Raw genomic sequence first — 21,770 nt, forward strand, 5'->3', positions numbered from 1 at the left:
TTTGATCGCGGTTGTGCTCCTTGTTTGGTGTTAGCAGGGGGGCGGCCAACGGAAAATGCCGCGAGGCTCGGCTTGTCGCGCGTGCGGTTCGGCGCTCGCACAACAGGATGTGCGCTAGTTGTGTGCAGGGCAGTGAAGGGCCGTCTGAGTCCGGTCGGGGGAGTCTGTCCAGGGCGCGAAGGTAGGCCCGCCAAGGGCAGTGCAGATCCGTTCCCACTCTCACTTCTGGGCCTCCTCTTCGCGGATTGCCGCAGAATGGGCTCTGCAGCGGCCCTGATCTTCTCGGGCCACGGCGGCCCTGCTACCGGGCCTCTTCCTCTTCTCGGGCCGTTGCGACTTGGGATTCGCCGCGGCCCGTAAGCGCTGCTTCTCTGCCCATGCGGCTCCAGCAACGTTCACTTCCGGGGCCGCACAGGCAGGAAGGAGGAGGAGCATCAGCGCGTTTAAATGCAATCTTTTTCTTTGGGCCGTGGTGAGGTGATCCTCACCACGGCCATGCCGATCTGCCTATCGCAGCGCTGCATGAGCCTCCCTGCATCCGAGGGCATTGGCTCCCCTCGGGATACCACTGCTCGTGGCGGCCCAGGCCTAGTGTTTCCACCGGCCCTGCCCGCAGGTTTCTCTTCGAGCCACAGCGCAAGCAGACCCTCTTCTTGTTTTTGGCCGGGATTATTTGCAGGTCCTGGGTTCTATGGCATCTGTGCTGGAGTTAGTTCCATGGGCATTTGCTCATATGTGGCCTCTACAGAGGGCTCTTTTGTCCCATTGAAATCTGCTCTGAGTTTCGGCTTCTTTTGCCACTTCAGAGGGGATCCACGTTCAGTTTCTTTGGGTGGCTTTTGCGACTGTTTAGAGAGGAGTGGAGCTGTGGAGATTCCAATCTGGGTGGTAGTGACCACAGATGACAGACTCAGAGGTTGGGGGACAGTTTGTCAAGAAGGGGTGGCCCAAGGTCAGTGGTAGATTATGGAAGTATCCTGGTCAATCAGTCGGTTGGAAAAGAGGGCAGTTCACAGGGCATTATTGGCCTTTTCTCCCACAGATTCAAGGGACTATGGTATCGACAGGGCAAGACGAAGAGCCGCCTTGTGGCTCAGGAAGCCCAAAAGCTTTTTGTTTGGGTGGAGAAGCATCTAGCAGACTTAGTGGCGTCTCATGTGGCTGGAGTGGACATTGTGTAGGTGGATTATCTCAGCAGGCAGCAGCTGGATTTGGGGGAGTGGGAGTTGTCAGTAGAGGCCTCTGCTCTCACTTAATCCAGGTGGGGAAGTCTCCAGCTGGACTTCATGGCATTGCGAGGCAGGGCCAAGGCAGAGCGGTTCTTCAGTCACATGGGAGAGGTCTGTTCCAAAGGGATAGACTTGCTGGTCAAGCCTTGGCCGACAAAGCTTCTCCTGTATGTGGTTTTTTCCCCCCATGGTCTCTCTCATAGGCAGTATGTTGCGTCACATAGAGCAACATCTAGGAAAGTTGAATCCTGTAGCACCGGATTGGCCGCACCATCCATAGTTTTGCAAATCTGGTTCATCTCACTATAGACGGTAGCAACCGATTTGGCTCATCTGCAGGGGCTGCGGTGTCGGGGGCGGATCACTTTTGTCTTGCTTTTGAGAGGCGATGTTTGTATTTAAAAGGGTTCTCGAAGCAGGTAATTGCTACTCTGTTTCAGATTAGGAGTCCAGCACCTTCTCTGGCTTATATCAGAGTGTGGAAATCTTGAAGGTTTAGAACCTTTTCAAGTGACCGTTTCTCAGGTCTTGGCCTTTTTGCAAAGGGGCTTGGCAAAGTCTGGCCTACAATTATTTTTATTTATGTATACTGACTTGACTTTTGGTTTTATTTTTATCATTTTGTTATGTTTGCATTTTTATTTTTTTTTTAAAAGTTATGCTATATTTTTGCTGATCTTAAAATTTGTTTTACTAATTTGATTTGTATATCGCTTTGTTTTACATTTGTAATTGCGATTAATCAAGTAAGAATAAACATAGGATGTCCAGAGCATGCCAGGAAATGCCTTCTAGGTTTTTTCAGAGATCTTTAGGGAATGTTCCACATCAGCACCATCAAATGATATTGCCCACTTGTATGGCTGATTTATCCTGCTATCCATAGTATGCATTCATAACAGGTAAGCAACTTTTTGCTTTCATAGTTGCCTTTAGGAACTTACTACATCTCCACGGATGCAGTGAGGTAAAAACAAATGGATCAGTCTGTTTTGATATAGAGTTCAAGGGGTACCTTAATGGCACAGGAATGATCAGAAAGACAGTTAGTCTAAAGTAACTCATCTGGTATGGATTGTAAAGAACTGATGTAACATAGTAGAATGAAGGGCAAAAGTTGGGTTGGATGGCAGTAAAGGGCTATTACTATTGGGCTATTGTGATGGGACATCAGAAAACTAGACACTAGCAAAATTATATTCTTATCCAAAATTAGGATGCATGATTTCCTCCATTCTACATTTACTGCAGAATGTGAACTTTTATTTTTTTCTTTATCAATATCAGCAGATGGAGAGCATGGTCCAGGGATGCCCCAAAAATAGAGTCTCTGATCAGCCAAGTTCAACCTCTGCTGGCGAGATGTCCACTGATCAGGACTCTGAGTCCACTGACATGAGCAAATGTATTTTGTATCCTACTCAGAGCAACGAGTCATTGCTGGAAGCAGATGGGTATGTTTGCATGGCAGTAGCTTTAAGTTGTGAAGGTGATCAGTTGGGCCACAAGAACATAATCCTATTCAGTGACACCGAGCCATCAGTGCAGAATTCTGGTAATTTAGTGAGCATTGTGGGAAGAATTACCAAGTAACCTTCATATGGCAGGCAGTAAAAGAACAAAATTCATCCTTGATCTAACTGTGTCCTTGATAGAGAGGTTAAGCTAGTTGGGTTAGAGAGGTATTTGTATATCTTTTAGCTTCTACTAATTTGACATCGCAAATCTCTATTTTAAATTAATTTTAAAAAATTGGATGATGCTGTTGCTGTACTGACAAGGTGATGCATCTGAATTGCTAGCTTTTGTTTTGTAAGTTAAATAGGATGGAAGCTTGAGAAAAAGACTTCTTATATAAGCAGAGACCAGCTGAGGAGAGATAAACCAAACACTGAAGATGTTTAATGTGTAGGGTGATAATGGTGGTAGACATTGAATTAAGTAGCTCTCCTTGTTTTCAACACCTGTTTCATATAGGGATCTGTAGTTCTATGTGGACAAATAGAATTAAATTCAGACTTGCAAGTAGATTACTTCACAGGACAGTGCTGTCTGAGCGCAAAGACCTAGAAGTCTTTCTGAGCATGTGCAGTTGTTCCCATGAGTCTCTAGTTTTTTCTTTCACTGAAGCAAAACGATTTTGCTATCACTTTAGGTGCTTGCTATATATATATATTTTTTTTTTTTTTTTTTAAATTTTATGGTGGTGGTTTTCTGTTATGTGTAGTGTTTTCCTTTCTCCATTAGCAAGTCAAACAAAAAGGTAATTTTTTTTATACCCGTCTGGGAAGAAGCCTTCCAAATTATACACAGTGTAAGCATAAGACATCCAGTTTCAATTACCATGAGCTCTGTCTGCTGCCTGTGCTCCTCCCATGATGTGAGTAACCACACAACATGTGGAAATATGTCCCCTTGAACGCTCTTGTACAGAGAGCACAAACTGATGGAGAGATAAAGAATGGAAAAGTTCTGAGTCCATTGCCAAGAGTCAATCCTTGAAGTGCAGAAGTTGCAATTCACTGGGCTCACTTCAGCACTAAGAGCATCCAGGAAACACTGTGCCAAAAGTCAGTGCAAAGGAAAAGGGCACCATCTACCTCCAGTGTCGACATCTCTGCACCATCTACATCTGTTGCCTCTGTGCTGAAGATTGCAGCTCCGAAACTTGTTGGCACAAAGACTATAATCTTGGTGTGGTTTCTCTATCGAACCATCTCCTGGTAAACATACTCAACTGGTTTTGGTACCAATGAGATACATCTTCAGAACATTTCAACCTCTTTCATATAAAAATTAGTGTTTGAGTTTGTTCATAACTATATGAAGAAGATCCCAACTATTCCTCCTCTTCCACTGCTCATGAAACTAGTTTTTAAAACATTTTCTACTGAACTGGAATCATAATATCCTATTCTACCATATCTGGAGAGAGCTCCCCATCAAGAGATATGACTGTTACTCCTACCATTCTTTTGAGGAGTTGTCAAGGTTCTTCAGACCCTTCACCAGTGCAGCTAGGAGTACTGCTCCTCCAGAGGACACGATCTACAATGCCTTCCTTCAACAAATGGAAGAAGGTATTCCATTTGAGTTAGAGGAAACGCAACCAAAGAGGCTTCTCAGACTTCTTGAAATACATACAGGCACCTAAACAAGCTATTGCTATCCCAATGCATAAAGCACGTCAAGATCTTCAAACTAAAATGTAACAGACACCCCTCTCCACATTTCCAATGGCCAGAAAAATAGACTTCAAGTATAACATCCAGCTTTGTCCAGGACATAGAGTCCAGCTCCCTCATTAATCTTTAGTGGTAGAATCTTCCCCCCCCCCCCCCCAAAAAAAAATCTAGAACACATTCAGCACCCCACTGGGAAAAGATTCAAAATGACTGGATGCTAGTGGGAAAAAGATGTTACAGTTGTCTGTTGCAGAGCAGAACTTTGGTCCATACATGCTAGGTACACTAATATGCACAATATTCTTTAAAAATAAATGAATACAAATTAAAAATCTAAGCTAGTCTTCAGTCAGATACATGACAAGTTTACACCTCATTTCAATAAAGTGGACAAAGGTACAAAGCGTTTAATTAGATCAGCTTATGATTCTGATACAACATCAAGATAATCAGCCATAGCTATTGGAACCAGGAGACTCACATGGCTAAAAACCTCAGGCTTCCAAGAGGACATCCCTGGAATGCCCTTCCGGAGGAGGTAGTGAAGACAAAAACAGAAAATCCAAAGGGATATGGGATAAACACTTTGGATCCCTAAGGTATAGAGAATGGAAATGGAAACAAAAGTACATGAGGTAATTAGAGCAGTGATTACTATCTTTAACAGAAGATATGGGGATTACTATCTTTAACCAATAAGTCTTGATGCAACTGCAACATTGCTCTCTGCTTCAACAGAGAAGAGGAAAAAGGGAATTGGATTCAGACAACAACTAATGAAGGCCCCGACTTTTACAGTCTGGGAATCTAAGCAAGGGGATAACCTGCACAGAATGGGGATTACTATCCTTAATCAATAAGCCTTGATTCCCTTGATGCAACTGCAGCATTACTCTCTGCTTTGATGGGGGTGGGGTGGGATGGAAAGAGGTAATTGGTTTCAGATGACAACCAACACAGGCCCTGACTTGTATAGTCTCTGGTACTGATACACAGACATAAGGGAAAAAGCATAATCAAGGCATGTCAAACAGCACTGTCTGAATTTTCAAAAAGGCTCATCACTCAGTAAAAGAGTGATGAGCACGTCCAATTTGGGCGCTCAAGCAGCGAAGGCGCATTGAGCGCACGCCGTGACCTGAGCGCCCAGATGAACGTCAGAGGTCACGGCGTGCGCTCAATGCGCCTTCTCTGCTTGGGCGCCCAAATTGGACGTGCGTTCATGCACCTTCACTGGCGGGGCTGCTGGAAGCCGCTTTCGCCGCCGGCTGCCCCCGGGAGGCAGGGGAGCCGCGGTGGGTGCCTCGGGAGGAGGGGAGAGAGGACTGGGGCTGCTGGAAGCATGCAGTAAGTTTACTTTTGCTACAATTTCTATTTGTTTTAATAACATGCGAGCCGATTTTCACCCTGCGCCTTGCTTCGGGAGGGGGGGAGAGAGGACTGGCAATCCCCGATGCCCGAGCGTAGGAGAACCAGGCCACACCATGTTACTCGCTTGCTCCAACCCCCACCCACTTATTTGACCGGAGCCTGCCTATTGCTGTCACATCCCTCTAACGCCAGGGTCAGGGTAGGCGGTAAATTAGCGAGTTAAAGACGCGGCAAAACAGTTGGTTAAAAAGGCAATAATCGGGCCGCACGTTACTGTATGGGAGGGAATAGCTAATCCGATCATTTACATATCATATATATGCCGTGGGCGGAAAGGGGGGGGGGGGTAGAGGTCAGGAGCAGGAACCAAAAGCACAGGAACAAGGCCTGGACCAGAACTAGAACAGGAACAAGAAAACAGAGGAGCAGCAGGTAACTCCTACAACACAAACATAGGACCTGGAATTCTGGAGCTGGAGGCAAGCAGGACACTGGAGACAGCTAGTGAAACAGGAATGTTTATGTGTTGGAATTCTAGAACAAAATACAACACACTAGAAATGCAAGATAGGATACAAAGGCCAGGAACCCACGATCACAATACTAGACTGAATTAGGCTTGAAAATAAGGGTGAAAACAGGTAGTGCTTTCACAGGGCAGATGCCCAATGGGCTGTTGGACTAGCAAAGGTGTGACAAGCTGGGTTTCCTTAAATATAGCTGCCTGTTAAGGCCACACCTAATGCTGGCCCAATCAGAAGACCGAAGGAGTGTGTCTGAGTTTCCCAGGAAACAAGACAAATTTACCATAACTCCCAGAAAATCCAGTGGCTTCCACAGCTTTGCAGATGGGTTTTCATCTTAGTCTGAGTCATGGGTTTGAATCCCATTGAATCTGACACCTGGCCAAAACTATCCATGCTGCAGTCCTCTTCAAGACAGTAATCCTTAAAGGTGTGGCTAGAGGTCCAGGTGGCTACTTTGCATATCTCTTGAATTGAAGCAGCACCAAGTTATGCTACTGAAGTCGCTAGTATTTGATGAGCTTTCACTTTATTAGGAAGGTGAATTCTAGACTTAGCAAAGTAGTGAGAAACAGCCAGCTAGGTAGAGGGGGTTTATTTTTTTTAATTGGTAAGCCTTGTTTAATTCAGTCATAAAGGAACAGTTGGACATTTTCTATAAGGTTTGGACCTGTCCAAGTAAAATAACCAAATTCTGTTGCAGTCCAGAGTATTAAGAACTTGTTCAGCTTTGTAACGATGTCTGTGAAAAAAGTGTTGGTAGTATAATGGAGTGATTCAAATGAAAACTGAGAAACTATTAGATTGCTATTTCTTCATAACCACCAAAGTCACTTGCGCTAATGCAACCTTCACCTTGTGAATCCCCAGTCGTGTGGCTGAATTTAGTCCTATTGGTCAATCAAAGTTTCTTAGTTGTGAGAGGTGTTCTCCATGGACAGCAAGATGAATGTCACACAATCCCACCCTCCTCTCTATAAACTTAGTAAAATGACTGAGAACTTGTGCAGTGCCACTGCAAGGGAAGACTTGAGTATATGCAAAGACTTCTAGATCTTTGAGCTCTATATTCCCACTGCCAGCTGTAAACCTGGCCGCTTCTCCCATACTGGTTTTCCCTGTGTTCAGTGATATTTTATAAGCCTTGTGAGGACACAGATGCTAGTAAAGTTTAGAAGGAAAAAAATTACAATTTTTTTTTCTTTTTTTTTTTTTTGCAACTCTGATATTTTGAAATTTTCATGAGTGTTTGCTGTCTTTAGTACACCAGTTACACTGTATATACTTTTAAATGTTCTCTTTGTAAAGTGAATATGATGTGAAGGAAGCAACTCATGTGGACGACGAGGACTCGAGCAGTGTCTGTTGTGAAGCATGTTCTGACAGTCAGCTGTCTAAAAGAAATCAGCAGGAAGCAGGCAAGTCTCCCTAACAGTCTCACTCATAAATATTTAAGTAATGTCAGATACCCTATTATGAACAAAACACATAATCCCCCTTCTGGGGGAATTCACCCCAAATCTTTTTCCCAGATGGAACATGAACTGAAAGGTCCTGTTATGGAATGTGCAAAAAAAACCTATTTGGAGACACTAATAAGGAGTTTATTATTATCAAAAGGTCTTTGCTTTTTTTCTTTAAAACTGCAGAATGTGATCTGCTTCGACATGCTGAAAAGCAGAATATAAATCAAATTTTTATTCAAAATAGTTGGTGAAAAAGAAATGAGTGGAAGAGAGCAGATACCCTAAAATCAATTAAATATATATTTATTTTATTTATTTTTAGATTAAATTGAGCATTTTAGAAATGATTTAAAATCTGCTGTGGGAATTCAGTGGTTAATTGCCTGAGCCAGTAATGACATACTCCAAGGTCTCTGCCATAAATGGACAGGGTGAGATCATTCTCTTGTTATGTAGCTGGCTCTTGAACACCATTAGGAGACATGTCCTGCTGAGCACATGTTCTGGACTCTGGTATGTTCAGCAAGAAACTTGAGTTGGCAGGCAGGGGACAGTTTGATCAATGAAAGAATTAAAAGAAATCTTAATCCTGTGTTGTCTTAAGTATTTTTCTCATTGTCCTGCCAGACAGACCAGACACATGGGTTATGCCTGCCTTCCAGGGGATGAAGACAGAGCTTTCACGCTGACATCATCCTCATTATATAGCCTGGTGCAACAGAAGAACTTGCCAGTATTTTGTCTAGTGGATGGTAGCATGTGTCTAGTGCAGCAGACAAAAGGGCTCCTAGAGCAATGGCTTCAGGACTGTTTTCCCTTATTTGACAGATATATACTGCATAGAAATGGTGACTATAAATGGATTTAAGCTATCACTGATAACTGTTTACAACAATAAAAAAAAAATACAGTCCTATACAGAATTTATTTTAATGGAATTCAAAAACATTTTGAGTGAAAAATGGGTATGTTTATAAATACAAGCAATGAGTGGATCGTAGTCCATTCGTGCTTGTAATTAGATCTTGTCTGTAATCATAACATGCCTTAAGCATTCAAATTGCTCTGTCTTATGTGCATATATCTGCAACCTAGACTTGAACACATGTTTGCGCAGCTCTTTGTGCACGTACGACTGCGGCCCTAGACCACAGCGTGTATTTGCGTGGGTACTTATGCACGTATGACTGCAACCTAGTCTTGAGCGCATATTTACCTGGAGAGATGGCGTGCATACACCTGGGTGGCATTGGTGTATGTGCAGGAGGCCGCCCAGAGCCAAAGCTTAGGAGAGTTAAGCATTGGAGACTAACAGGTCTAAGAGAGACCAGGGTTCAAGTCCTGCTGTTGCTCCTTGTGACCTTGGGCAAGTCACTTTACTCTCCATTGCCTCAGGTACAAACTTAGATTGTACCTGAGCCTCTGTGAGGCTTGCTGTCTGAGATCAATTCAGTCCTCTCTCTGTCTGCACTGTTTAGATGCTCAAAACTGCATTTCCCTGTACGTACCAGGATCAGTCCAGACTGCTGGGTTTTGCCTCCCAGATGGAGATAGAGAAAAACTTGAAAAGCACCCCCTCTTAACACTGTGTGCCACCTGCGTCCCTTCAGTATCTGTCTCCAGCAGATGGAGGTGGCAGAACATGTGGTCCTGATCTGATCTTTGATTGCTTTAAAAAAAAAAAAAAAGGGGTGGGGTGGAGTTTCTACCATTCTCAGCTAATGCTTGATCAAGCAGGACAATAAAAAAAAAAAAAAAAAAAAGTGCCGTTCCTCCCAGGGGGTAGGCAGGCCCTGGTGGGACCATCCCCCCTGGTTGTCGGCAATCAGAGCTAGGGGTCGGAGGCCTTGTCAGCTCCATTGCCCGGTGAGACAGTTGGGGTGAGTACCGGTGGTCCGGTCCCTCCCCCTTGTATTTCCTGTTTCCAAAGAACCTCCATTCCTCTAAGGCTGTTTAAAAAAAAAAAAAAAAAAGTCAGCAAGCTGTTTGTTTGGGGGTTTTTTCGGCGCGGTTCCCTGCTGGCTCTGCAAGCTTGCTGCCGCTTCGATCCTCCCAGGCTCTGGCAGCAGTTTTGGGTAGGGGGGGGGGGGATTTCTGCCCTCGCGCACCTCTCCCCCTCACCGTCTGAGATCAATTCAGTCCGCTCTCTGTCTGCACTGTTTAGATGCTCAAAACTGCATTTGACTACTACACCTTTTGCTCATGTTGGGACATCCCCTTGGCCTATGGTTTCTCTGAAGGGGTGTGGCGTGGGAGACGAGGCAACAGTTACCTTCTCCCTTGTTCCTGATGGCAGAAGCTTCCCAAGAGAGAATGATTTAGAACAAGGTTGGGCCTATGCGCTCTGATATAAATACATCCTCCTTCTGGGTGGAATGTTTCCAGGGCCTTGCAGACCTTTGTACAGGGGCACTCAGCAGAGGTGAAGCAACCTACTATGTAGGGATCTTGTGCTCGGGCCTCCCATTTGTCAGGCATACGCTGCAGGAAGGCGGTCCCTGGTAATGTTCAGTGTTCAAGGAAATGTGGACCATGAGACATCGGAGAATTCTGATGGGGAATTAGGCTTTCTCACCTCTAGAAAAGGGAGAAATTACATCTGGTTGAGAGCCGCATTGGATTCTGCTCAGACATTTTCTTTTTTCATAGAGATGTCTTGCTCAGTTTGTTGGCTCAGACCCTGAACATTCGTGGCGTGGCATTAGGTTAAGTTAAGCGTCCTGTTTCTTTCCCTCCTATATCCAATTCAAGATTAATTGGCTTTCAATTGAATGCTCCGGAGGTAAGTTTTAAAAAGGGAAGAACCAATTTTCCTATATTCCATCTTTTTCGTGGTTCCGGGGGGGGGGGGGGGGGAGTGAGAGAGGGACGTCTCTGCCGATACCAGATTTAACAAAGGTAAATGTGGCTCTCAAGGTTCCCCTTTCCATGTGGAAACTGAGGTCTAACTTGGGGATCCGTCATAGCGACAGTATGCAAGGGAGAGTTCTTGGTATCTCAACTTGACAGAGGCGTATCTGCACAAAGCCATCAAACCAAAACACTAGAGATTTTGAAGTTCATGGTCCTAGGGGAACGTTTTCCATTTCACGCTCTTCCCTTCGGCTGGCAACCGCTCCGTACCTTCACCAAGGTGATGATGGTGGCGGCTGCATTGCAAAAGGAAGGTGTGTTGGTGCATCCGTGTCTAGATGACTGGCTTGTTCATATTTATAAATAGAACTGCCAATACGATGTAACACTTAATACATAATCAACAGAACATCATCTATAACTTAGAAACTTTTTTTGGTGGTGAGACCAGACCTCATATATTATGTGAGAGAACTTTTTGTTGTATATATATTCTCACTTCTTCAAAGGTATTAAATACCTGTTTACTACATGAATACCATTGTATCATTTATAATCATTGGTCTTGGTTTCACTTATCTTTAGAATTTTGTGTTAAGTGGCGGGCAGAATAATATATGATCGCTCCTTCAGCGTCCTAATCGTTCATCTTGAAAGGATAAGTGTTAAGTCAACTTATAATTTCTTAATTTTTTTTATAACACTTATCCTTTCAAGATGAACGATTAGGACGCTGAAGGAGCGATCATATGTTATTCAGCCTGCCACTTAACACAAAATTCTAAAGATAAGTGAAACCAAGACCAATGATTATAAATGAGACTACATACGATGGTATTCATGTAGTAAACAGGTATTTAATACCTTTGAAGAAGTGAGAATATATATACAACAAAAAGTTCTCTCACATAATATATGAGGTCTGGTCTCACCACCAAAAAAAAGTTTCCAAGTTATAGATGATGCTCTGTTGATTATGGCTTGTCCATATGACATCTAGGATGAGTGGTGAACCTCTTAAACTCTGGAGTATCTGGGAGCTCAGTTCGCGCTTTATTGCATCACCCTATAATAGAGAAATGTTATATTTAGTCCAATATAACGGAATCACCTTATTCATTTTGACCTTTATTTTTGTTCTGTTAAGACCTGTAACTGTTTGACTGTTTTGAGTTCTGTGTTGTATTTATGCTGAATTGCATATGTAATCTTTTGGCTCTGGTATTGCTGTATTTCTTTGATAAACAAAAAACTATTTAAGCCCTTCATTGTTTTGTAGATGTAGACTCCCTAGGGTCAGTGGGCTTTTCCCAGATGGAAATAGTTGACTTGGAGGAGAACAGCTATCAGGATGGGCCTCTTCCACAAACAGAACAAGAAAACTTTCTCAAGCAGCATTTTGAGACCTTGGTAGATGCGGTTACTGAAGGTAATGCTCATTTGGTGGGTGAAGGATAGTCTGCACCACTGAAAATATATTTACAAATAAGCAATAAGGGAGGGAGTGCAGTTAATTGAAAAACAATATTTAATGCTGTATTTGCCCAACAGCTAGACTCTAAAGGCAGAATTTTCAAAATTATATACCCACAAAACAGTTTTATGAACATAAATAGCTTGTGTGCTGGTTTTTGCATGCCAAACATTTGTGTGTAACTCTTTCACATGTACTTCTGTGTATTCAAGGAGGGGGAAGTTTGGATGTATGTATATACTTTTCCACATGCACCACGACAAGAGCAGGTATAACTCCATGCAGGGGAGTTTGTGCGTGTACTTTCAGAGAATTTTCAAAGCGCAGACTTGCCCATATTTTCACTTTGAAAATTTTTGCAAAGTTTGCTGGTCGAAAATATCTGCTGACTTTCCTGTCTTTGCAAATGAGCGTCTAAGCTGGTCTTTTTCAAAGCCTTTTCGGTGGTGGTAACCATGCCTTAACTTTAGAAATGGGCTTTGTAATGCCTGCATTATATGCAGGGCCTCTGGGAACGAACACTTCCTCAGTGTGAAGAGGTGTTTCTAGAGGCAGGGCTTACACTTGACATGCATACCTTCTTCTTCAAACTACTTGCAGAAATTAGCAGGTGTACATATGTGCGGGGAGATTTTCCATTTGGAAAGTCCATGTGTACAAGCCTGCAAGTAACTGACTTTGTTATTCTGTGGGACAAAGGCCCCAGGTACTTCTTACCTGCTGACTTTTACACCAATTTTCAAAGTGAACGTACGCGTATACTTCAGCTTGAGACTTTCTGCATGTGGACATCCGCACCAGCTTTTTCCTTGGGTACTTTTTTCATAGGAAATGTGCCTAGATTTTGAAAATGCTTTCTGCGCTTCTGCTTCACCCCCCCCCCCCCCCCCCCCGACCTAAAAATGTCCTGGGGAACTGGGGGACAAGGGTGAAACTAAAAACCATGGTGGTTACACTGTTTATGGAGCTACAGAATGTTGGTTGTATTGTAAGTCTCGATCACCAATAAAAATTATAAATTAAAAAAAAAAAAAAAAAAAAAAAAAAAAAAAAAAAAAATGTCCTGGGGAATGAAAGCCCATGGATCTGCGGTGAATGTGGACTTTTAACTGCACTGAGGGGGAGAGCAGCTTTCATACAAGCCACTTACCCATGGAAATGGATTACAAAATTATTTTATTGCCCTCCATGGGCTGTGGGAGGGGTTTCTTCTGAAACTGCTTCAAAACCAGACATGAGTGGGTTTTAGATGACTAAAATATTGCCGTTGCAAAACCGTAAGTCAGGGAAGGCACGTTTCAAAATAATTTCATGGGCAAAACAGCTTTTTACCCACAGAAATGCAATTTTTGAAACTTGCCCATCCTCTGTGCGGGACACACAAGTGCTGCATTCAACAGTGCGCACGCTTTTACCCACATGCTTCGGAGGTATCCCTGCTTTTAATAGTGCAAATTCCATGGGTAAAAAATGTCCTTTCCTAGCATGTGATGGGAACATCTAATTCCTGATTCCATGCCAAAATCAAGGCTTGCAGCTTCTTGGTGGTATCGATATTTTTGCAGGCTTTAGTCAAAAGTACAAGATGTTTTCCAGCCAGTGGTTAGAAAAAAACTTATCTAACTTTTGAATAGAAACTAAACTGGACTTTATAAAAAGATTCCGTTCTATAAAGTGTTGGACCTGTAAGTAAGCATAAAACTCCTTATGAGAGAGACCAAATTCTAACCTAAGGTCCTCAAATGGTCGAACCAAACGATCGCCCTGAATGATATGATATAAGGATACTAACCCTTTATCAGCCCAAACTTTAAATCTCAAATTCTCTAAACCCGGGAGAAAGCGCAGATGATCCACTATGGAGAAACTTCCCAAGAAACCCCAAGCTTGGTACACAACACACGCCAGGCCTGTCTGCAGGACCTAATAACTGAATTATTCTGAATAACGATCGGCAACTTGTGTCCTGGGACATGTAACAAATTTTGTATTTGAAAAGGGCTACACCAGGCCTGTAGAAAACTAAGAGAAGAAAACAGATCAGACCCATATAGCCAGTCCTCTGTGTCATAAGAGGCAAGCCAAATTATGTTTGTATATTAGGGCAATCCATTCCTCCTTCCCCCCCATGAGAGCTGCAGTTTGCGTAACACTAAGTGGGCTAGTTTCTTTCCCCAAATAAATTTTCGAAGCCCCTTCTCCAGGTCCCATACATGATTCCGCTTGAGCCCCACTGGTAGCATTTGTTACAAGTAGAGCCAGCGTAGCAGCTTCATTTTCAACAAATGAATCCGGCCACCAAGAGAAAAAGGTAATGTCTGCTACGTGGCCAGTCTCTTAGTTTTAGCCAACAGAGGGAGAATATTGCAGTTATAAATATTGGAGATGTCTACCGGGATCTTAATACCAAGATACTTCATCTCCTTGTCAACCCAATGCAGCAGAAAGGGACCTGGCAAACGCGCCATTAATGTACCAGTAACGTCTACGGCTTCGGACTTATCTAGATTTATTTTGAGGCCAGAAAATAAACCAAACTGTCTCTGTAAATCCATTACTCCATAGAGGGATCATACTGGGTCAGTGGGGAAGACTAAAACATTGTCTGCAAAGGCAGCTATATTAAAGCTCTCCCCACTGACCTTAAAACCCCATACCTCCTGAGAATCTAGTGTCCCCGAGTAGGGGATTGAGAAAAAGCAGGTACAAAAGAGGGGAAAGGAGGCAGCCTTGTCTGGTACTCAGTTTAAGTTCAAATTCCTGTGACATGCACCCATTTGCCAGAATGCTGGAACAAGGCTCCTGATACAATAAAGAAATGCTACATACAGTGTCATCCTCAAAGCCATATCTTCATAAAACGGAAAAAAGATATTGCCAGACCACCCGGTTGAATGCCTTTTCCGCATGAAACCCCACCACTAATGCCGGCATATCAAGAATTTGACTCTGAGCCAATGCAGTCCATAATCACAAGATATGTTTACTAACAGTTCTGCCCTTAAAACCCTTGATTTTGGGAGGGCAACACTACATTCAGTCGATTTGGTTATTTTAGCAAAAAGCTTTAAATCCAAATTCAGTAAGGAAATTGGTCTGTAGGATGCTGCCAACAGAGGATCCCCCCCCCCCTTAGGAAGAACCATGATAAATGCTTTTTTCGCTTCTTTAGGGAAAGAACCTTGAGTTAACGCCTCTGAAAAGAAGTCCTGAAGGACCTCCCCCAGATCACTACCCCTGATTTTATAATGGTCTGCGTTAAGCCCATCAGGTCCAGGGCTTTATGAGAGGGACTAGACTTTATTTATTTATTTATTTATTTATTTTCAATTTTTATATCCCGAAATTCTTGTAAGAACTACAAATCATTCCGGTTTACATAAAATGATAAACTGCCCCACAGAGAGAGGGGCTTTACATAGAACCGTAGAACAGATAGAACGATATAATTGGCTTTACATAGAACCGTAGAACAGATGGAACAATATAACTGTATGTTAATTTAACATGGTAATAAATAAATATTATAAATACAGTTTAACTATTTAACGTAGAAATATTGACATATTAACGCTGCAAAATAGATACAATAAAATGTGATGAGCTTTTGGACTCAGAGATTGTTGTACAGTTGCAGGGTCCTGAAAGTAGGACTTGGTGCGGTGTCCATAATTTGGGGATACCTCATATTTAGGATGTTTTTCTGTCTGAGTATTAGACTTAATACCTTCTAAGATTTCTTGTAGGGAGAAAGGCCTATTTAACCAGGACAATTACTGCTCAGATACTTTTGGTAAAAACAGCCCTTGAAAGAAAAGCTGTTCAGCGGCAGAAGCCCCTTCAGTCTCATCGTTTACTATAAAGATTTTCATAGAAGGACTGAAATATTCTGCAGATCTCCGCTGCAGAAGTCTGCCTTACATCACCCTGGTCCTTGAGGGCTTCAATATAAGTTTGTCCCTTTCAAGATTTTACTAGAGTGGCCATAATTTTACCAACTTTGTCCCCAAAGCAGTATAGGTTATGGGAAGTATATAATAATTGTCTTGTTGCTTTCTGATGTAAATAGCAGTTGCGGGAGTATAAGGATTCTCTATAAAGTTTTTTAGCGGCTGCAGAAGGGTGCCCAACCAGCTTTGTCTTTGCTCTACGGAGCTCTTTCCAACTCTGATTCGTTGATTAAGCAATTTCGATTTCCTAATTATAAAGGCAGTGATCTCCCCTCACATTACTGCTTTCCCAGCTTCCCAAAATAACAAAGGAGTCAGCTTGTGTTGGGAGTTATGGGCTTCATATTCTGTCCACCTTTCTTTAAGATAAGCCTGAAAATCGCCATCCCCCACAATATGCATCAGAAACTTCATCTACTATACCCTCCTCTTGACCCTCCCCATTTAACATCCATCCTTAACATTGAGTAATCAGAACTTGGGTTGCCCTATGTCCACCCTAGTTACTGCAGAGAAGCTGACTGTCGAGACCAATATATAGTCTATCCTAGACATGGTCATATGTGCATGGGAAATGTGAGTGAAATCTTTTTCCCGGTATGAACGACCCTCCAAACATCAAGAAGCTGTAAATGCTTACAAAGAAATGGGATACCTTTATTATGACCCAAAGCTGGTATAGTCACGGAGAAACATAGAAACATAGAAATGACGGCAGAAGAAGACCAAATGGCCCATCCAGTCTGCCCAGCAAGCTACGCACTTTATCCATTTTTTTTTCTTTTTTTTTCTCCCCCACCTGTTACTATTGGCTTCCAGTACCCTCCGGCCCTAATTCCCCTCCACCCCACCACCAATGTAGAGAGCAGCGCCGTATCTGCATCCAAGGGAACATCCAGCTCAATTAGGGGTAGCAACCGCCGTAACAAGCAGGCCACACCCCTGCCCCATACTCTTACCCACCCCTGTTTTTTTTTTTGTTTGGGTTTTTTTTTTTTGGTTTTTTTTTTTTTAGATGGCAGCCCTCCATCCTTCCGCTCCGTGAAGGTGGAACACCAACCACTGGCCACTGGCTGTGGTTGTGGTTTACTCAGGCTTCGACCTGCTCTTGCTCGAGTGCCCCCTGTCTGCTTCTGTTCCATTGGCACCCGAGTTTCCAGGACACTACCTTGTCCAGAGTAAGACTGTACCATATCTCACCTGCTGTCATACCTTGACTATACACAGAGGCCCACCTAAGTCCTGCCGGCCCCGGCACCCAAAGGCTCAACCCGCGGGGAACAAGGGCTGGTATAGGTGAAGCTCCAGCGGCCTCTGTCTATCAGCCCACTCCACCTTCCGACGGTGGGGACCCGTAGGTCCTTAGCTACGGGTTGCGTCAACCCCACCTCGGCCCAAGGATAGGGTCGGGTCTACTACATAATTGAAATCCCCAGCTACCAGCAGGGATCCCTGAGCATATATTGAGGTCTTTCATTAAATTCACAAAAAATGAATGAGAATAGACATTGGGGGCGCATATACACTGCAAAGAGTAATAGGCCGGCCCATGAGATCCTTATTAGTGGAAATATGTTCAAAAACTACTTGCTTCCCCAAGAGTATTGCTATCCCTACTTTCCTGTTCACTGTTGAATAGAACACAGTGCCCACCCAATCTCTTTGCAATTTAGCGTGCTCCAAATCATTTAAATGAGTCTCCTGGAGACATACAATTTGTGCCTTATGCCTTCATATTGAAGCTTAAAGTTTTACACGCTTTATAGGTGAGCCAATACCCGCTACATTCCAAGAAAGAATTTGGAGGGTATCAACCATATTTAATCCAATTTGATGGATATGTTTGAGAAACCCACCATGTATGTGAGTCTGTGTCCACCACAGGATTCATCCCTCTCCCTATGGAATTAGATTTATGTAATCTACTCCAGCATAATATCCTCATAACATCTGCAGGCTTCCCTTACCAGTGCAATCCCCATCCCAAGAAACAAAAAGAGGCCCAGAAATCACATTAACAATCCGTACCAGCACTCCCTCCATATCAGAGGCCCCACACATTATGAAAAACTGACCCAACATATCTGTGACTCCATAATATAAGCTTATGAAGCAGCTTGTACGAAAATGGAAAGTACTTGAATATGTAAGTAAAAGAACAAAAATATTACAACATTAAGAAAATTTAGGACAACAATCTGCTGAGTGAAACAGGTTCGAAGACAGTGTGAAATCCATCTTGAAAAGAAAATTCACTTCTCAGTTAACAATTCCAAAAACTGTTGAGCACTAGCAGCAGAATCAAATGTCACCAAGATCCTTTTTCAGTTGAAGCCTCTCTGGATATTGCAATGAAAATCATATGTGCCAATTGAAGAGATCTGCACAGATCTTAGAATACGCTCCCTGCTTCTGAGATACCATCGCTGAACAATCCTGGAAAATCAGCAATGTGGATTTTTTCCTATAAGCTTGGAGGATAGCTATTTTATGAGAGAAATTCAAAAAGCATGCAGTCCCGATCCATGGCCTTGTAGGGCCCAGAGAACGGGCTCCCATTCAATCAGTATGCTTCACAAAGCAATGGCCCTAAGACTCTCCAGGCCAAGCTCCGCCAGCAACCAGCTCTCCAGTAAAGAGTGAATGTCCCGATCTGAGAGAGACTCTGGAAATTCCACAAAGCGAAGGTTGGTCCTCCAAGACCTGTTCTCTAGATCCTCCAGCACCAGGACCTGCTTTTCCAAGGACCCCTGTTGCAGGGCTTGTGTGTCTGACTCTACTGCTGCCGCCATTCTATTCTGGGTGCCCTCTACCTCTGCTTGATCTCATTCAGGGTTTCATTCCCTGCCGTTATTTGCTAGGAAATAGCCTGAAATTGAGCGTCCAATGCTAGTACCACAGCGCGGGTCAACACCTCTACTAAAGCACTGCTGTTTGACGCCATGTCCTGGCTTAGGTTCAGAGGGCCGTCTGCCAGTTTGGATTCAGCTGGCTTACCCGATATTTTCTTTTTATGCTGTGGCTTGCTGGACATTTCACTGCTCCCATACAGGAACTCGTCTATGGAGCGTTGAGAAGCCTCAGATGATTATTTTGGCAGCCCAAAGCTGTGGAAAAAAAACAAGTAAAAATAGCAATTCCAGAGGGGGCACCAGGAAGCGAGTCTGACTAGCATCCTACTTGCACATCGGATCACGTCACGGTTATCCATTTTTAATCGTTTTTTTGATAGTATGTCCACAATGGCTTTTGAAGAGAATACTGAAGGGCTGAGGTCTCTGCAGAGGTGTATCTAGGGTGACGTCAGCTTTGAAACCTGACTGTCTCCATCTGCTGCCAGGGGAGCATAAACCCATTGGTCTTGAGTCCATCTGTCTACTCTACAGAAAACAAAATTATCAGGAAAGTAATTTTGTCAATAGAGTTTTTATACCAATGTGGGAAATTTGATTATAGCCAAATTATATTTGAATATAAATTGTCGTGTCTTTCATCCTGATGAGACTGTCGCTCTAGCCCATCTACTGCAGTGACATTCCTCTGGCTCAGAGCCCACAAGCCATGATTCCATAGTAACATATTAATGACAGCAGAAAAGGACTAAATGGTCCATCCAGTCTGCCCAGCAAGCTTATGGTAGTATTTGCCACTCTGTGCAGTTACCCCCAAGCCTTTTGATAAGGGTAGTAAAATTTACAATCAAAACCCAAGCAACTGTCAAACTGTTCCCTCAGGAAACAGGCACTAAAGTACCCTTCTGCCCACCAGCAGCTGTCACAGAGGTACACTGGTTGGGATTTCCTTTTTGGGAGACCATGAACACTAGTTTTGCAAAAGCTTTTACCCTAGTTGGCTTGGAAATCAAACCTAGGTTTAATGCAAATTGCTTTTGAGTCGTATGGTCAACCCATCCATTCTGATCCCCTAAACCTGTTCTTCTAAAATCTGCCTTTCTTCCACACAGAAAAATTTGATGGATCTTTGAAGGATATGCAACCCAGTCAGGATAGCGAGAGAGACTTTTTACGGAACCCTCGATTAAGTATTTCTGCAAGGTTTCTCTCTTGCTTTCAGAAGAATGGCAGGTGGGTGATTTATTTCAGTTTTTGGCATGTCCTATTGGTCTTCTGCTATTACTTCTTTGTCATTTATTACCTCTTTGTCCTTTATTAACTGGTTTAGGCCTGACTTATATATATACGGACAATATCCAGCTATTATTTCCTATAGAAAGTAATATTGAATCTACTTTTAAAATGGTGAAAATGTATCTGAAAATTATTGGCCAACTTCTTGTTCAAATGAAACTGGTTTTACATTTAGATAAATCTGTTTTTATGGTTTTAGACAGGAAAAATTTCAATCAAGAAAAAAAGATAATTACACTGGATGACCAAACATGTTTTAAGTTAACAGATACAACTAGAAATCTGGGACTTATCTTTGATTATGAATTAAATTTTAAAGCCCACATATCTAAAAAAGTAAAGGACGGTTTTAATAAATTGAGATTGTTGAAACGTTTAAAACCAATGCTTTCACAAAATAATTTCAGATATGTTTTACAAATGTTACTGTTTTCAGGGCTTGACTATTGCAATTCTACAATGTTGGGACTTCTTAAAACAACTATTCGGCCTCTTCAGGTGATTCAAAATGTAGCAGCAAGGATATTAACAAATACTAAGAAAAGAGATCATATCACGCCAGTTTTAAAATCGTTACACTGGCTACCAGTTGAATATAGGATTAAACATAAAACTTTATGTATGATTCATAAGATCATTTTTGGAGATAAAACAGACTGGCTGAATACAACCGTTAAACTGCATGTCCCCCAACGAGAATTCAAGTCATCTAATAAAGAATTACTATCTGTACCTACTGTTAGATCTGCTCATTTGAGTAAAGTGAGAGAAAGGGCCATTTCAATAGCTTGGCCGAAGCTCTGGAATAATTTGACAGTGGAACTTAGAATGCAGGATAACTTGAAGAGATTTAAGAAAGACTTGAAAACATGGTGCTTTCAGCAAGCATATGGAATTAATGCTCAGGATGATATATGTCAGCAATCCATCAGATTATCCTATTTTCTATCTTCTTAACTATATTTATGTTTTAGTTTTTATTTTGAGAGTAGATTTTAGCTATCTTATTATTTTTTATTGAAGTTTTATTGTATTTATTCTGTTTTCCAACTGTTATATAATAGTTTATATTATGTAAACCATAAAGATAGAACCTTGTGTTTTGTGTAAGGGTATATAAGATTTGCATAAATAAAAAAAAATAATAATAAAATGCTTGCCGTGCACTGTTAGAGTGCCGCTTGCAGGTAGCCATTCTAGAAGGAGTTAAGTGAACTGCAGTAATATCATGGTTTATCGGTATTGAGCTATAGTTTGCTTTAATGTGTATTGTCTGTAGCCAGCTTTAGTAGTAAAAAGTAGCTGTTGTGAATTCTCTATACTGGCCTTCACTACCTAAGGATCTTTGCTTTGAAGTTTGTATTTGAATAAAAACCTTTCAACCTTTTTCCTGAAAGTTCTAATGAGCTTTTGAAGGCTGAGATGTATGCAGAGTTTTTATCAAAATCATAGAGGCTTGGTCCCTGTTTGTTTTTAACTTAATGTGTTTTTATTTGATTGTTTAGCAGTTAGTCATGTCATAGGTCAGTATCATTTTATGCTGATTTGTTTTTATGTCTGTCTAAATATG

The 21,770-nt window shown here is 42.4% G+C and overlaps 1 protein-coding gene across 3 annotated transcripts in view; it reads left to right on the top strand.

The window, feature by feature from the left end:
• The window catches only part of LOC115073293 (WD repeat-containing protein 62-like), a 128,284-nt gene that overhangs the window by 85,225 nt on the left and 21,289 nt on the right, over positions 1-21,770 (top strand). For 2 of the 3 annotated variants that reach the window (XM_029571601.1, XM_029571599.1), the window contains exons 23-26: positions 2,517-2,683; positions 7,618-7,727; positions 11,908-12,057; positions 20,017-20,137. In XM_029571601.1, the coding sequence (XP_029427461.1) occupies positions 2,517-2,683; positions 7,618-7,727; positions 11,908-12,057; positions 20,017-20,137 (548 nt within the window). The remainder of the gene's footprint in view (positions 1-2,516; positions 2,684-7,617; positions 7,728-11,907; positions 12,058-20,016; positions 20,138-21,770) is intronic. The other variant, XM_029571600.1, reaches the window with a different exon arrangement.

Source organism: Rhinatrema bivittatum, chromosome 11, assembly GCF_901001135.1.
Source record: "Rhinatrema bivittatum chromosome 11, aRhiBiv1.1, whole genome shotgun sequence".
Taxonomy (NCBI): domain Eukaryota; kingdom Metazoa; phylum Chordata; class Amphibia; order Gymnophiona; family Rhinatrematidae; genus Rhinatrema; species Rhinatrema bivittatum.